Source organism: Delphinus delphis, chromosome 16 (assembly GCF_949987515.2).
Source record: "Delphinus delphis chromosome 16, mDelDel1.2, whole genome shotgun sequence".
NCBI classification, from domain to species: Eukaryota; Metazoa; Chordata; class Mammalia; order Artiodactyla; family Delphinidae; genus Delphinus; species Delphinus delphis.
Window position 1 is genome coordinate 31,470,491 of NC_082698.1, and position 17,335 is coordinate 31,487,825.

General features: G+C 38.8%; 1 protein-coding gene across 3 annotated transcripts in view; it reads right to left on the reverse strand.

Annotated features, from left to right (window-relative positions):
• The window catches only part of CC2D2B (coiled-coil and C2 domain containing 2B), a 96,378-nt gene that overhangs the window by 8,440 nt on the left and 70,603 nt on the right, over positions 1 to 17,335 (reverse strand). For 2 of the 3 annotated variants that reach the window (XM_060033631.1, XM_060033630.1), the window contains exons 1-6: positions 16,649 to 16,669; positions 11,559 to 11,657; positions 8,654 to 8,851; positions 5,412 to 5,501; positions 2,701 to 2,814; positions 354 to 488 (exon numbers count right to left, since the gene is read on the reverse strand). In XM_060033631.1, coding sequence (XP_059889614.1) covers positions 354 to 488; positions 2,701 to 2,814; positions 5,412 to 5,501; positions 8,654 to 8,851; positions 11,559 to 11,657; positions 16,649 to 16,669 — 657 coding nt within the window. Of the gene's footprint in view, positions 1 to 353; positions 489 to 2,700; positions 2,815 to 5,411; positions 5,502 to 8,653; positions 8,852 to 8,993; positions 9,177 to 11,558; positions 11,658 to 16,648; positions 16,746 to 17,335 lie in introns of those variants that run through there. The other variant, XM_060033629.1, reaches the window with a different exon arrangement.

Consider the following 17,335-nt stretch of genomic DNA (forward strand, 5'->3'; position numbering starts at 1 on the left):
ACAGGAGTACGAAGCCCATAGTAGGTTAGGACGGAGCACAATTTTACAGTCCTACTCCCCAGTGAAGTGGCAGAAGCCAAGGATGGTTCTGAGGCAGGAGGTACAGAGATTCCAGGGGTGTGTGCGCACCAGACTGCTCGCTGGTTCTCAACCTTGGAGGCACTGCAGAATCACGTTAAGGAGCCTTGGGGATAAAAGATTCCCCTGGCCCTACACCCCAGGGATTCTAACTGAACATCTATAGCTTCTTCAAAGTTCCCACATGATTCTAATATATGGTCAGAGTACAGAACCACAGGTTTAACTCTTGAGGAGATAACTCAAGATCCCGCCGCCCCCCGCCATATACTTACATTTTCACCATCAAACAAACAATCTACACTTTGTAAGGGACAAAATGGGTCAAACTGCTTATGACATTGCCCAGTTAATGGATTCCAAAGCAAATATTCATCCGTTTCTGGCGTTAATACATAAGCCACATGCCCCTGTGCGAAGAAAGAGTTAAAGGCATTTTTGGTGGATGATTGATTTCACTCATTTTCGTATGTGGAATTTATAGTGTAAGCATGTGAGATCTCTGATTTTTTAATAGATAATATTGCCAGTTACCTTGGTTATTCTTTGTTCCTGTATTATTTATTTATTTGCCTTGCCGCACAGCTTGCAGGATCTCAGTTCCCTGACCAGGGATTGAACCTGGGCCACGGCAGTGAGAGCCCAAAATCCTAGCCACTAGACCACAAGGGAACTCCCTGCTATCTCTGATTTTTAAAAGCCTTTTTTAGGACCTTCACAATTTTTTTGAAGAGGATAAAACCAAAGCAACTGAAATCCTCAGGCCCAGGGTAGCATGAGGATTCAAATGAGAACTTTTGAGCTAGTGCTGCCACGTATGGTCCTGAAGGGTGTACCCTCATAGCAATAAAATATGTTGTTCTAACAAAATCAGTATATTATGACCAATTCCCAGTAGCCAGTACTAAAGGGTTTGGAGGTAGGGGCGCTTTTGTGTGATTCACACGAAGGTGCTACATGGATTAGCCCTGCTTTATGTGGAACATACTTGGAGACCAAGGGTGAACACCGTGCAGAGTTAGGGAATGGAATTTTGCCTAAGGCTCTGAAAAGCCAAGTGAAGTTGAAAAGCCATAAAATTAATTTTGTGAGCAAGATACAGAGTTAGAGGCCAGAGAGAAATTACACAGGAAAGCACCTGAGGAATAAAAGTAGTCATTATGTGATTATTTCGCTCTGCACATACTTTTGAAGTATAAACCTTTCTTATTTAGCAAAGAATAAAAATGTCAGGTAACAATAATAATGACTATCTAACATTTATTGAGTACCCCAGCTACTGTACTCAGCACTCACTAATTTTCTCACATGAATTCCAGATTCTGTGAGGCAGGGATGATGGTCATGCCCATCTTTCACATGAAGCTTGTCTAGGGTAACAGTAAATGGAATGACTCCTTTTCGGGGAGGAGATAAATGAGGCTCAGAGAAATAAGGCTGAGATCGTACAGTTAGTAAACGTCATTTCTGGGTTTTAAAATCCTCTTATGACTTCCAAATCTATACTCTTTTTTTTGCGGTACGCGGGCCTCTCCTGTTGCGGAGCAACAGGCTCCGGACGCGCAGGCTCAGCCGCCATGGCTCACGGGCCCAGCCGCTCCGCGGCATGTGGGATCTTCCCACACGGGGGCACGAACCCGTGTGCCCTGCATTGGCAGGCGGACTCTCAACCCCTGCGCCACCAGGGAAGCCCCAGGGAAACCCCAAACCTGTACTCTTAACACTGTGCTGTGTAGCCTGGTTTCCCTAACTCCAAAGCTCTTGCTCTTTATCACTGTGCTCATCTTTACAGTAAAGAGGCTTCACCTCAACCAGTAGCAGAGGTGAAAGGCACAGATGAGTGCTGCCACCCAGTGTTGACTCAGAGGTAAAACTGTAAAAATGTTTGTTGAAATATTGTTGGCTGTTTACTGCCATCTAGTGGCACTCAAAACTACAGCGGGGGATCATATGGGGAAAATAAGGGAATATAGAGAAATAAATGATCATGACAAGAACAAGACTGGAAGTTTTTGACACTTATCAAAATATTCATAGTAGAAATAGAAACATCCAAAAGAAGACAGCTTTCTGGAGGTTTGAATGCAAGTGTATATAAGTTGTAAAAATTTCAGGTAGGTTAACATAAATTTCTGGCCCACTTCTTACACGATTAAAAATTGAGCAGTGTAAAATAGGAAGAAGTACTTCTTAAGGATCTTAAAATATAGTGTTAGGGACACATAAAGATGATGGTGGTGATGATGGTTAACAACCACTATAACTACTACTGTAACTATTACTACATCACCTACCACCACCATTTTATTGAGCATTTTCCACATAAACCAGGTGCTGTCCCCAGTGCTATTTACTATGTAATTTAATATTTTTAGTAGCTCCATGAAGTAGCACTCTTATTTGTACTACTTTATGAAGAAGAAAAACAAAAGGAAGTCATTCTTTACATTGTAGAAATTTTGATGAACGAACATTATCCTCCTAAGTAAATAATTGTTCGCCTAGGAAATTTCCTAATTAGCTTGTGAAAAGAAGGAAACTTGGGGTTGAAGTCTTTTAAACTTGCAGCTAAAAGCTAATTAGTTTTGCTTACACTATTTAAATATTAAGTCCAACACTTACTTCCAACATCGAGGTTCCTAGGAGGACCAAAGCTTTCTTTCCAAAATACAGGAAGAAATTACAGAGAAGTATGGCATGCTCCTCCTTATTTCCAAGAGCCAAACTGATGCAGCGCTGAGGCAAAACAAAAGCAACAAGGACACAAAAAAGGAGGGGAGGAGAGAAAGTTGAGTAATGCAAGCATTCAACAGATTTAGAGTCCCTCCAAACCCTCACACACACATCCTTGCCAGGTCACTAAGATGACTGCAAAGCCGAAAGCTCCAGCACCCTTTGCCTGTGAAAACACTAGGTCATTAGAAAGAGAGAACATTAACTTGGAACATAAGGATCACCTTTATCATGGGATAATTAATGTGGATACTGTGTAAGTGACCCAATAATTTTATCCTCCAAAATGGGGCATTTTTGTTTGAGACAAATACCCTGGGAAAACAGGGATATCTTGGCTGATATTTTAAGGAACTTCACCTGATGGGAAATCACATAGTGTTTTTGGAGGAAGGGATCCTTTGGTCAATGGAGCTACACTGTGTCCTGTACCCACATAGTGCTCTCAACTGAAAGAGAGGAAGAGATCTGAGTTGGAGCCCAATCAGAAAGAGTAATGGAAACTTCTTTAATTGAAAGAGCTGAACAGTTGGGCTGGGTGTAATCACATACAGGGTGCCTAGTAAAGCAGTGGTAGCAGGAGAGAAAAAGCACAGCAGAGGTGGCAGACCAGTGGTCTGTAACCTAGTTCTAGTTGAGAGGTGTGTTTCGTTTGGCCCCGAAATGCTTTTAAAAGTTGGAAGATCTCATATAAAACTCTGGATTTCTGGCATGAAAAATCAAAGGATCTAACAAAATGTATAGGCCCAAATGTTCATATGGCAATGATGTGCTATTGCTGAGTAGCGGCTGCACCATTTAGACTGCACGTGTGCTTCCATTTCATTAGTCCCACAGAAAGGGCTGTGGTGGTCAGGGAGCTTGGGGAGGGGGCGCTCAGGAGCCCTTGGAGTGACTATTTACCAGTCTGGAAGCATTTCAATGTTTTAACAACTGATATGGCCACATCAGTACACACCGGCTGAATGTGATGCTGAGGAGGCTAGGGAGGATGGTAACGTGGCTCTTTTGAAAGGTGTGCGTGAACAGGAGAATGAAGAGCAGATTATGAGCAGTCTTCAACGTCAGGCCAAGGAGGTTCCCCTGACTGGATTTCATAAGAGAAGGAGGGAATGGATGAGAGTAGGTAACTAACATACTGCGTTCCAGGTGCCTATCCTTTCAAAACCCCTGTATGCCAAAGATGAGGAAACTGAGGTCCAAAGAAGCTAAATAACTTATCTTAGGTCACACAGCTATCAGATGGTTGACGTAGGATTTGAACCAAGGTTTGGTTGACTCCAAGACTGTATGTTGGGTAGGAGAAATAACTCTTGTCTTGTGACAAACTAATTAGTCATTCACTCATGGGTATCCCAAGTCCAAACAGTTCATGTCAATGGGAAGACATTGGCCAAGAGGAAGCCTATGACTGTGGTAACCTGTGGATTATGGGTATTGTTTGGATTGGAGGGCACTCGGGAGCACTAGTATTTGCCTGAATGGTTATTTTGTGGTTATTTTTAGCTACTTTAGAGGCTATCTTTCAATGTTCTGCAGGATCATAATACCCCTGGACACATTCTGATTAGTTTGAAGAGTCTAAGAAGAATCTAGAGTTAACTGACTCCTCTTTGAGTTTTACCAGATTTGAATCACTGGATCCCGAAACAAACCACGTGCTTGTATCTCCCTTACTCCCACTTAGCAGAAGGCAGGGTAGCTGACCTATTAAGTTAGTCCTGTGCCCGCTAAGTCCATTTCAGCTAAAAAAATCTAACCTCTAAAACATTCTAGATAAGTGCCAGGACTATCAGTTCCAGATGGAGAGTGTCCTTCTCTTAGGCTCCCATCAGGCTGGTATTTTCCATTAAAAATATTGAATACTTGCTAAATTTAAAGTACGTACAAGTGACGAATATAAAAATAAATAAGAATCAAATCTTCCTTATCATTCAAGGAGATTAAACTTGGGATGTATATGTACAGTGTGTGGGTATAGGGCCAGTATATAAGCAATTAAATATAATTTAAGGTGGAATGGAAAATGTGCTCTAATTAGGGCTGCCACACTTGTGGAGGGGGGCGGGGAATAGGATGCCTAGTTCAATTTGAATTTCAGATAAACAAGTAGTCTTTTAGTATAAATATGTCCCAAATATTGCATGGAGCCTGTATTTTACTTGGAAATCAGACTAAAGACAATTTTAATCCAAGTGCCAAGGAAGAGCACTGCTATACAAGCTCTTCATTCAGATGTGGGAAAACTGGGGAAAGCTTCTGGGAAGTGGTGGTATTTCTGCTAGACTTCAGGGTCTGACCACCTCTATAGTGAACAAGCCATATTTCTCTCTGGAGAATGTCATAATATTGTACACCTGGAATTCCCGTTGAATCTCAATATTATGAGCTCCTTAAAATGTTGAATAAGAATTTTGGTCTTTAAGAATTATTTTTACGGATCGTTATAGAGCTGAAAATGATGTATTAAATTATCAATTACCTTCAAATTGCACGAAGCAAATTACTACATAAGTGCATAATATTTTTTAAAAGTTTTCTTTAAAAGAAAAGCAAGTAAGAAATGCTATACATTTAAATTATAAAATGTAATTTGTTACCTCTGATGTCATCCATATATCAAAACCATCATTTTCATCCAGTGTATCAGGCATAATAGGAATCAAAGATACAAAGCGAGCAACGAGGTCCTAAAATAATATTAACTAACAGTTATTGAGAGCATACTATATGCCTATCACCAAGCACAGTGCTTTACATGCACTGTCATCACATTTAGTGTATCCTACAAGCCTATGAAGTACACACTATTATTAATTTTATTTTACAAAAGAAGAAACAAGCTTAGAGTGCTAAGATAACTTGCTCAGGGTCACACACGAACACAATTTATGGGTCTCTGGGAATAAGCCCAAGTTAGCGTGACTTCAGAGCATGCATGTTAACCATTATATTTCATTGTAATAAGTAAAAAATTTAAACACGATACATTACATGTATACTTTAAAGTATAACTGTTTAAAAAATGAAAAAAGATGTTGAAGAATAGCAAAAGTTTGATTTACTTTTAGGTTCAAAATCTAGCAGAAATATTTTTATTAATAAAAACTAGTTATAAGTTGCTGCAGCAAGAAGTCATTGGTGCAGCCGACTTTTTCCAACAACAGATCAATTGTGGATTGTTCCCCCTATAGGGCTGGAGATAAGGACTCGGACTAGAGTAGGAAAGAAGAAAGGAGTACAAATAAACAATGAGCTAACACAGAAAGTTCACCAACATTTTCACTGATTTACAATAGCTACCATTTATGCACTATTATGACTTCCTCCACTGGTCACGTTTCTGACTTCATGCAATTAATTAAACATAGTTCACAATCCTTGATAAGCAAAGGAGCTAGGATTTATGCTTTTTTAAAAAGGCAAAGATTGTCCTTGAAAGAAATCTGAGAGCATTATTATCTCCTTGGACTTTCGGTGTCAGGAAACAGGCAAGAAGAAACACGTAATGGAAAAGCAGAGTGTAGCAAATGGTGATCTAAACTAGGACTTTTGATTTTAGCTTAAAGAATCCAGGTAAGAGCTTTATACTGGGAAATAATATAAATTTTCTGAGGAGAGTCAATTGACTCGATCAAGCCTGAATAAATAAAAGGTATAAATGATTTTTCATAGATGCCCTTTAATCAAAGCTTCTTTTTTCTTTTTTTTTTTATGAAAATAAAATCTTTATTTTCAGTTATTACCCACCAATAAGAGAAAGTTCACAGTTTTAGCTCTTGACACAAAGTGAACTAGGAGGCAAATTTACATCCATCAGATACAACTAATGGACTAACTTTTAAAATCCAGGCTATCTTGAAAGCTTGCAACATACCAGATATTGCTGTGTATTTTCTAGTGACAGAACGCCAGCAATGGCTGACAATGACTTGTGAAGTGTTTTTAATAGCAGTGTTTTTTAATATGTTGCTAGAAATCAGGAGGTTTATAACACATTCATGTCCAGAAATGGGTTAAGATACTTTAAAGTCTAAACACAACATGTATGAGTGTGTTTAGGAGTATGTATGTTGCAGTCTCAAGAGGGGTCAGTAGTCCATATGGACTAAATTAATACTTGCCTCTGGGTAGCAGGTATGTTTGTAAATATAAAATTATGTTAAACATTAGCACCAGTGCAGAACATGCTCAGCATCATAAGATCCAAAACACCAGCACAAGTTTATCCATCATTAAAAAAACCCAATTACCTCCTTCCTAAAATGTCAAACTAGTAGGTAACTAGATTAATAAATCTAATCCCAATGAATGACTCTTGTACTGTACAATTTCTCTTTTAGAAGTAAAGGGGAGAACTAATCAGCTAAACAGACATGTTATGATTTAAAGTCTTAAATCATAAAGTATTTTTAAAACTGGATATTACCATACATAGATAGAAAATTACTAATAATAGTGACAAAAAAGAGCTTTAAAACTGTAAATAAAACCCCTTTCCTGTTTATCAATAAATGTTGCAGAAGACTTAAAAAACAAAAGATCCTAGAAAGCCTGTTTATTGATTATTCTCTCCATGTATGTTTTAGTAAGTGGTGATGCTCTTGATCAAGAAATCCATTATTAAACTAATTTTCTAATGGAGGAAGAGGTAAAAGATACTTATCACCTTCTGTGGAATCTATCAACTTAAGACCAAAATTAATAACAATATAGGAACTTCAGAAACAGTCAATTTGTGGTTTGTATTTCATGGATGGTGCTGCTGTTCCAACCTATAAAGTAAAGGTGTCTGCAAAGCTTATTTTTTTCTTCAACGGGAGACTAGATCTCTGATTTCACATTTTCGTTTCTCAAAGTGGAAGAAGCTACATTCTCTTCTGAGTCCATAATGAATACAGGTACATGTCTCTTTTGTCAGCTGGTAAATAACAGATATGCATAAAGCCACATAAGGATGGGGTGGGAAGTGTTTATGTTGGCGGTTTACAGAGCAAAACGTAACATAGTTGGACTTCCCTGGTGGCACAGTGGTTAAAGAATCCGCCTGCCAATGCAGGGGACACGGGTTTGATCCTTGGTCCGGGAAGATTCCACATGCTGCAGAACAACTAAGCCCGTGCACCACAACTACTGAGCCCACGTGCTGCAACTACTGAAGCCCGCGCTCCTAGAGGCCGTGCTCTGCAACAAGAGAAGCCACCGCAATGAGAAGCCCACACACCACAACGAAGAGTAGCCCCCGCTCGCCGCAACTAGAGAAAGCCTGTGTGCAGTAATGAAGACCCGAGGCAGCCAAAAATAAATAAAACAAAAAAACATAGTTTCTTCACTCCCACATACAACAAGAAGCAATCCTTAGAGGGCACAACTCCTTTAGAAACATAACTTTTAATCTTGCCTGGAAGTCAAAGGAATTTTTCTGTGTCATTTTTCAAAGTTTGACAGAAAAGTTGTGAAGCTGATATGGTCACGTGAACTGGTGTGGCAACAGTGACTCTCTAGTACAAGTGGGCAGAAGTGAAGGGGATCAGGAAGAAATGTTTTCTCCCATCTGGTGCTCAAGAGGACACATTGCAACATAGACGGTTTCTCTCTCAGGAAACTGTCTCTGAAGGTAAAGTAATTTTAATAAGAAAGTTATACTCAAAGTTAATAATAAAAAGTAAACAAGTTAAAATAAATATAAATTTGGAGTGATCAAAATGTTCTAAAATTTACTGTGGTGATGGTGGCACAACTCCGTGTATAAAGTAAAAGCTATTGAATTATATGCTTTGGAAGGGCAAATTGTATGGTATACGAATATCACAATAAAGCTACTAAAATAAATATAACTTACAAGTGTTGCATTAGAATCATGAAGAAATATATCCAGGAGTTGTTGAGGTGGATTCAATGCCTTGATATATCTTGTTACTAAGATCTGTATCCCTTCATCATTAAAAACAGTAGTTGTGATTCTTCGTTCAGGAAATAATGCCTTACAATTTTTTTTAAAAATCTGTGCTCTCTCCAAAACATCTATTTGACCTGAAAACTAGAATCGAGTTGAAAACATTTCAACATTGTACTATATTGTCTCCACAGGAAAATATCAAGAACCAACATTCATTTTTGTCAGCTTTGAAATTAACACTTCTTTGATAGTATATATGAAAATAATTCAGTGTAAAACCTACCTTGTTTAGTTCTGGATTACAGATGGCATATGATATTTGAGGTTCAATAGTAGCAAAAATATTTAAGAAGGTACATTCTTTTAAATTCTGTCCATTATAATCTTCTTTAGGAGACACATAAGTCTCACTCCAAGTATACCCAAGCAAAACCGGTGGAATATTTACTTGAAATGTTCCACTAATCTGAAAGAGTATATCAGTATAATGGATTCTGCATGATGAAAATAAACATCAGTCAAATATAGTATAGCTCAGTTCAGTCTTCTCCATGGCAGGAAACAGGCTTGCATGGGTTCATGCTGATTCTACTAATAGGTACTTGCACAAGGATGGTAAGGTTCTCCATGATGATTTGTTCATAGGCAACCTTGACACCCTGGGTCCCTGTCTAATATGTAGTACGTGGAGAAGGCAGAAGTAAGAAAGGGATGAAACAATGAAGCAAGTTAATGGACCAGAGTGATAAAAGCTCTTAGAAGATCTAATTTAAGCTCAGAGAAAATGCTAAAAGACCATGATACATTTTGCATTGGGTCTGGAAAGAGGAAAAAAAATATAACAGCAGGAAGGATGACCCAAAGTCCACTGGAGGAGGGATCTTATGTGTGTGTGTGTGTGTGTGTGTGTGTGTGTGTGTGTGCACGCGCATGTTTGGGAGGAGATAATTTACAATAATAACTAATACTACTACTAATATAACTAATAGTTATTGAGCACTTACTATGTACAAGGCATTCTGCCAAGTGCTTGATATAGATCATATTATTTAATAAGGTAGATACCGCTCTTATCTCCATTTTATAGATAAGGAAACTGGGGCTCAGAGCATGTAAGTAATTTGTGTGAGATCACAAAACTAATGAGTAGTAGAGCCGGGATTACAACCCAGGTTGGTCCACCTTTTTTTTTGCGGTACGCGGGCCTCTCACTGTTGTGGTCTCTCCCGCTGCGGAGCACAGGCTCCGGACGCACAGGCTCAGCGGCCATGGCTCACGGGCCCAGCTGCTCCGCGGCATGTGGGATCTTCCCAGACTGGGGCACGAACCTGTGTCCTCTACATCAGCAGGCGGACTCTCAACCACTGCGCCACCAGGGAAGCCCGGCTGGTCCCCCTTTGAAGCTCACATTCTTAACTACTTCTCTATCCTAGCATCTGGCCTGAGACTGAGAAACACCTGCAGGGATTTACAAACATAGGAAGCCCTATACCTCCAACAATTTAAAATCTCCGTTGCTCTTTATTTGCAGCACTTGTATTTTCAACGTGCTCCCTCATGACATCCTGTGATTGCATAATACGCAGACGTTTCTATTCTCCTCCATTCTCTTCTCCTTTCTTACCAACAGTTTTAGGTGGTAACATGACAGCCATGTAGTGACCAAGTCACATAAGTAAAATGCAAGAAGTCTGAGAGGTTTTCTGGGGAAGTGTCTGTTTTCCTGATACAGGCACTGCCCCTTCTTGCTTCACCCCACCTCCTGTCTGCAGCATGAATATGAGGCTGGAGGTGCAATTATGAGGATGAAAGTCACATGATAAGGAGAGTAGAACAGAAAGACAAAAGTAGCTTGGATCCTTGATGATATTCTTGAGCAGATGCACTGGCATCTAGACTTCTTTTTTGTGAGATAAATAGACCTCTTACAACAGCCACTGTCAGGTTTTCTGTTGCATATGACTGAATACAGTACTAACTGATAGATACATAAATCCTTCTGAGTCAAATGACTTTGTGTGCTTGATAAATGCATCTTTAGGGACTCGATTAAAAGTTATCTCCTCTGTAAATATTCCCCTGACCTTTCATGCTCCTCCTCATTCTCCTCTCACCTACCCCGAACCCCTCTGAACACCCCCTTGCTTCCCCCTCCAAACCAGGAAGGGTAGGGTACTCCTTACTCAGTGTTCTCATAGTACCAACCTCATGCCCCTATCAAAGCCCTACAGCATTACCATGTCGTACTGAAATGGTTTTCTTCTATAGACAGTGAACTCCTTGAGGTAGAAAATTCATTGCTGAATCATCTGTAACTGGCATATCTCTGTAAGTTACAGGGCCCCGATGAAATCTAGAATGGGGTTTTTATATTTTGCTGGCCATGTAGGCATTTTCTTGCTGCAAAACCCAACAGCAGAGCCCTCTGGGGGTACCACAGACACAGATGCTAATCATCAGTCTCACCATTATCAATAAACAGTGTCTGAGGAGCTGAAACTCCTGGAACCCATGGTTACAAAGCAATGTCATTAATCAGAATATTTATGAATCTGGTCTTACAAAACTATTATGAGCAAATATGAATGTTGCTTTAAGATCTAAGGCTACCTGTCCTTTTCTTCATCAACAAACACTCTAAAAATACATGAAATAAATTTGTGGGTGTCTCCTATTCCAGAGACAGCTAAAACCTTCAAATACTCCAACACCCATGGGGCAGTTGAATACAGGATCATTTTGACTGACTTATCAACCTGCCAGTCAGAATCTGACTCAAAGACACAGGTATTTCTATTAGCCAGAGACAAAAATTCAGAATAATTAGCAAAGAATCATCTTCTATTACCTCAGATTGTTGCAGGAGAGCAGAGAAAGGGAAGACAATGGATCCAAGCCAATTCTTTCTTATATATGAATGACCACTGCAGCTCTTGAAACTGTGATCCTATTAAAATAAATAATTTTTCTATTACTCATTCTATATCATGTGTTGGATAATTTCACACAAACATGTAGGTAAGTATAAAAAATTCTCTTCCTTTTTAAAAAGAAACCAAAGAGTAAATAGAAAAGATTTTTTTTCTCCCTTTAAAAAATTTCTTTAAAAGATAATTGACCATTTAAAGCAATAATAATGACCTGTTGTGGAGTTTATGACATACATATAAGGAAAATGTATGATAACACTAACACAGAGCACAGGAGGGGAAATGGTAGTATAGTAATATCCTGTTCTTACACTATATATGAAGTGGCATAATATTATATAAAGATAGACTGTGATAAAGAATATATAATAAAACCTAACACCATACACAAAAATAAACTCAAAATGGATTAAAGACCTAAATGTAAGACCGGACACTATAAAACACTTAGAGGAAACATAGGAAGAATACTCTTTGATGTAAATCACAGCAAGATCTTTTTTGACCCATCTCCTAGAGTAATGGAAATAAAAACAAAAGGGACCTAATAAAACTTAAAAGTTTTTGCACAACAAAGGAAACTATAAACAAGACCAAAAGACAACCCTCAGAATGGGAGAAAATATTTGCAAATGAATCAACAGACAAACGATTAGTCTCCAAAATATATAAACAGCTCATGCAGCTCAATTTAAAAAAACAAACAACCCAATCCAAAAATGGGCAGAAGACCTAAATAGACAGTTCTCCAAAGAAGACATACAGATGGCCAAGAAGCACATGAAAAGCTGCTCAACATCACTAATTATTAGAGAAATGCAAATCAAAACTACAATGAGGTATCACTTCACACCAGTTAGAATGGGCATCATCAGAAAATCTACAACCAACAAATGCTGGAGAGGGTGTGGAGAAAAGGGAACCCTCTTGCACTGTTGGTGGGAATGTAAATTGCTACAGCCACTACGGAGAACAGTATGGAGGTTCCTTAAAAAACTAAAAATAGAATTACCATATGATCCAGCAATCCCACTACTGGGCATATACCCAAAGAAAACCATAATTCAAAAAGACACATGTACCCCAATGTTCATTGCAGCACTATTTACAATAGCCAGGTCATGGAAGCAACCTAAATGCCCATCAACAGACGAATGGATAAAGAAGATGTGGTACATGTGTACAATGGAATATTACTCAGCCATAAAAAGGAATGAAACTGGGTCATTTGTTGAGACGTGGATGGATCTAGAGTCTGTCATACAGAGTGAAGAAAGTCAGAAAGAGAAAAACAAATATCGTATATTAAGGCATATATGTGGAACCTAGAAAAATGGTACAGATGAACCAGTTTGCAGGGCAGCAATAGAGACACAGATATAGAGAACAAACGTATGGACACCAAGGGGGGAAAGTGGCGGGGGGGTGGGGTGGGATGAATTGGGCTATTGGGATTGACATATATACATATAAACACTGATGTGTATAAAATTGATGACTAATAAGAACCTGCTGTATAAAAAAATAAATAAAATAAAATTCAAAAATTAAGAAAAGTACATGCACCTAATAAAGAGTTACAAAATATATAAAGCAAAAACAGAGCTAAAACATATGACACCAAAAGCAAGTTGATAAATTTGACTTCATCAAAACTTAAAACTTTGCTCTTCAAAAGGCACTGTTGGGAAAATGAAAAGACAAGCTATGTACCAGGAGAAAATATTTGTAAATCATATATCTGATAAAGGATTTGTACACAGAATATGTAAAGAATCCTCAGAACTGAATAATAAGAAAACAAATAACCCAATTTGAAAAATAGACAAAAGATTTGGACAGACACTTCACCAAAGAAGATATTCAGATAGCAAATAAATACATGGAAAAGTGCTCACCATCATTAGTCATCAGGAAATACAAATTAAAACTACAATGAGATACAACCACACGGTTATTAGAGTGGCTAAAATTTTTAAGTCTGACCACTTGTCTGTAAGACTGTGAAAGAACTAGAAGTCTCATACATTGCTGGTGGAAATAAAAAATGGTACAGTCACTTTGGAAAAACTGTTTAGCAGTTTCTTAAATGTCTACTTACCATATGATCCAGCCATTTCACTCCTATGTATTTACCCAAGAGAAATTAAAGCATTTGTCCATACAAGGACTTATACACAAATGCTCATAGCGGCTTTATTTATAATAGCCACCCCCAAAGAAAACCCAAATGTCCATCAACAGCTGAATATTTAAACGTACAACAGAATGTATGTGTTCAATAGACTACCACTATACAGTAAAAATTAATGAACTAGTTGATAAATAAAACAACTGAGACACATCTCAAAATAATTTTTCTGTGAAAGTTGCCAGACCAAGGGGAAAAAAGTGCATACTGTATGATGCCATTTTTCTACAATTCCAGAAGATGTAAACTATAGTTACAGAAAGCAGATCAGTGGTTGCCTGGGGTGGGAGGAAGGAAAGGAAGGAGGGAGGTATTCTAACAGGACAGGGGAAAACCTTTGAGAGTGGTGGATATGTTCATTATCTTGACTTTGATGATGGTTTCATGGGTATATATACGTCAAAACTTGTCAGAGGGGCTTCCCTGGTGGCGCAGTGGTTGAGAGTCCGCCTGCCGATGCAGGGGACACGGGTTCATGCCCCGGTACGGGAAGATCCCACATGCCACGGAGCGGCTGGGCCCGTGAGCCATGGCCACTGAGCCTGCGCGTCCGGAGCCTGTGCTCTGCAACGGGAGAGGCCACAGCAGTGAGAGGCCCGCGTACCGCAAAAAACAAACAAACAAACAAACAAAAAAAACCAACCTTGTCAAAGTATACACTTTAATTATGTGCAGTTTATTATATGATAATTATGCCACAATAATCCTATTTTTTAAATTAGAGAAAGTATGTGTAGTAAGAGAAGCAGGGACTAGACATAAATGGGTTTGGCATTTACCACCACGACCAACCCCACTGGCAGTACTCTATGATTCACTCCACTTTTAGCCATATAAATTTTTCACTTCATCAACAAAAGTGCTGAAATGGGGGAATATAGGAAAGGTGTTAGAGAATAGCTCTTGGGACAGGCATGTTGCTTGTTTAAGACTAGTATAGGCAATATCCCTCTCTTTAGCACTAGTATGTACTTATATCCACTGAATTTTTTTGTTTGTAATTAGGGAAGGTGAGAGCAGTTGGGCTGAGTTTAGGAAGCAAGGTGAAGAGAGAGGACAATGAGGACATGGAAAGGGTTGGTGTGCACTGTACCCCACTAGGTCCCTTGTCCTGGGTTTGACCCCTGATGATTAGGGTCGGCGGCTGGAGAAGCTCTTCTACTGTGAGATTTTGTGTACCAATACTGTTGCTTTAAGATCTAGATATATAATATGTAGCATGAATTCAGAGAAAATAGGGCCATTCTTCCCATGTTTGTGCAGAATCCAGTGCCTCTTGGGTATTCTGAAGTTTCATAGCTTTGGGCTCAAGGATAATTGGGGAGATAATACCCTTGGCACAGATGATGGCATCCTAATCAGGGGCAATGTCAACAGTGGTGGTGGTGAGATTCTTTTAAGTGGCTTTGAGAGCTGTGGAGCCTGAATCAAAAGAACACACACACACTGTTGAAATGGGAAGGATGACTATAGCTAACAGTCATGTTTAGGCACATATATGAGGACTACTTGGAGGCTTCCAGAAAATTTTCGGAGGGACTGGTGGAGGTTCTGTGAGTAGAGGGTGGACCAAGAGGAAGACCTTAGATTATTTATGTTAACGTGACTTCTTTTAAATCCATAAACTCAGAATTTCTGTTAATATTAAAGTTATACACTATTATCTGGGCTGAAGTAAGGAGATAGGATAAAAGAAGGGAGATAAAAAGGATAATTCATTGTAGCTTTCCTCACACACTCTCTTGCTTTCTGCTTCATTTTTTACCTTTCCACCATCCACCTCTGCCTTGCTGCTGTAATTATGGACCATGTTGGCTTACTGCCAAGAAATAATGGTATCAGTTAGGTTGCCATGGCCCGTTCCTTAGAAAATTCATCTGATGGTCCACTTGTAGATAGTCCAGGTTAGAAATGTAAAAACCTTGCAAAAGAAAATGCAGTATATTCTGGCTCCCATTTTAATCTGATCTCTCTCTTCTAAGAAGAACAAATGCCAGGGAGTCCAGGGTCATAATAGACAATTTTGAGATTCTAGTGATCATATGCAACTGTTAAGAATATCAAGAAAGCCATGGTATTCAATTTCCAAGCCCTGGGATTGTTGTTGCTACGTACCTGAATCTGGGGAAGGGCCGAAGTTTGAAAAAAGCTGCCAATACCCCAGATTCCTGCCTTCAGTTCATAACCACTGCTTTTGGATATCTTGCTACATGTCAGTAAACAGTGTAAAGCATCTTAATGTATATACCTTTATCACAGTAAATATGCTTAGTGCAGCAAACTTTAAAAATACGCTAAAGCTTGGCTACCAGGAAGTTCACATGTAAATGTAACGTTCAATTGCAGAAATCTAATTTTCCCAAATTCTTGGTATATTTATCTCTCCTCCTCTTATATGTGGTTTATGATCCCTGTTATTTTATTTTATTTTATTTTATTTATTTTTTGCAGTACACTCTCACTGTTGTGGCCTCTCCCGTTGCAGAGCACAGGCTCCGGACGCGCAGGCTCAGCGGCCATGGCTCACGGGCCCAGCCGCTCCATGGCATGTGGGATCTTCCCGGACCGGGGCACGAACCCGTCTACCCTGCATCGGCAGGCGGACTCTCAACCACTGTGCCACCAGGGAAGCCCGATCCCTGTTATTTTTGAATTGACTTGTCATATGTCTGATTTTATTTCAAGTTGCCCCATATCCTTTTTAGAAAATGTTGGAAATAGATACTGTATCTAAAAATCAAATTTACAAATATGTTAATAGACTTCATTCAGTCTGAACTTATAATTATTTCAACATTGATTATTATTTTACTTTACCTCATGTTTTTCAATAATCATTTCATCAAAAATGTTGATATATATATTATCTTTTATTTTAGATAAGCTTGAGACGCTATAATCATGTCCTGGTAAGCTGTAAATAAGAAAAACGTATTTAAATGCTTAACTGATTTTATAAAAGCATTATTCATAAAGGACTATAAAATTGCCTGCATTATTTTCTTTTATAAAGTATAAGATAAGAAAATCTATGTGCTTTCAGGACAACTGCTATCTTTCATTAAAGCCAGTATCAAAATATCTACAAACAATAAATGCTGGAGAGGGTGTGGAGAAAAGGGAACCCTCTTGCACTGTTGGTGGGAATGTAAATTGGTACAACCACTATGGAGAACAGTATGGAGGTTCCTTAAAAAACTAAAAATAGAACTATCAAATGATCTAGCAATCCCACTCCTGGGCATATACCCACAGAAAACTCTAATTGAAAAAGATACATGCACCCCAATATTCATTGCAGAACTATTTACAATAGCCAGGATGTGGAAGAAACCTAAGTGTCCATCGACAGATGAATGGATAAAGAAGATGTGGCACATATATACAATGGAATATTACTCAGCCATAAAAAGAAATGAAATTGAGTTATTTGTAGTGAGGTGGTTGGGCCTAGAGTCTGTCATACAGAGTGAAGTAAGTCAGAAAGAGAAAAACAAATACCAT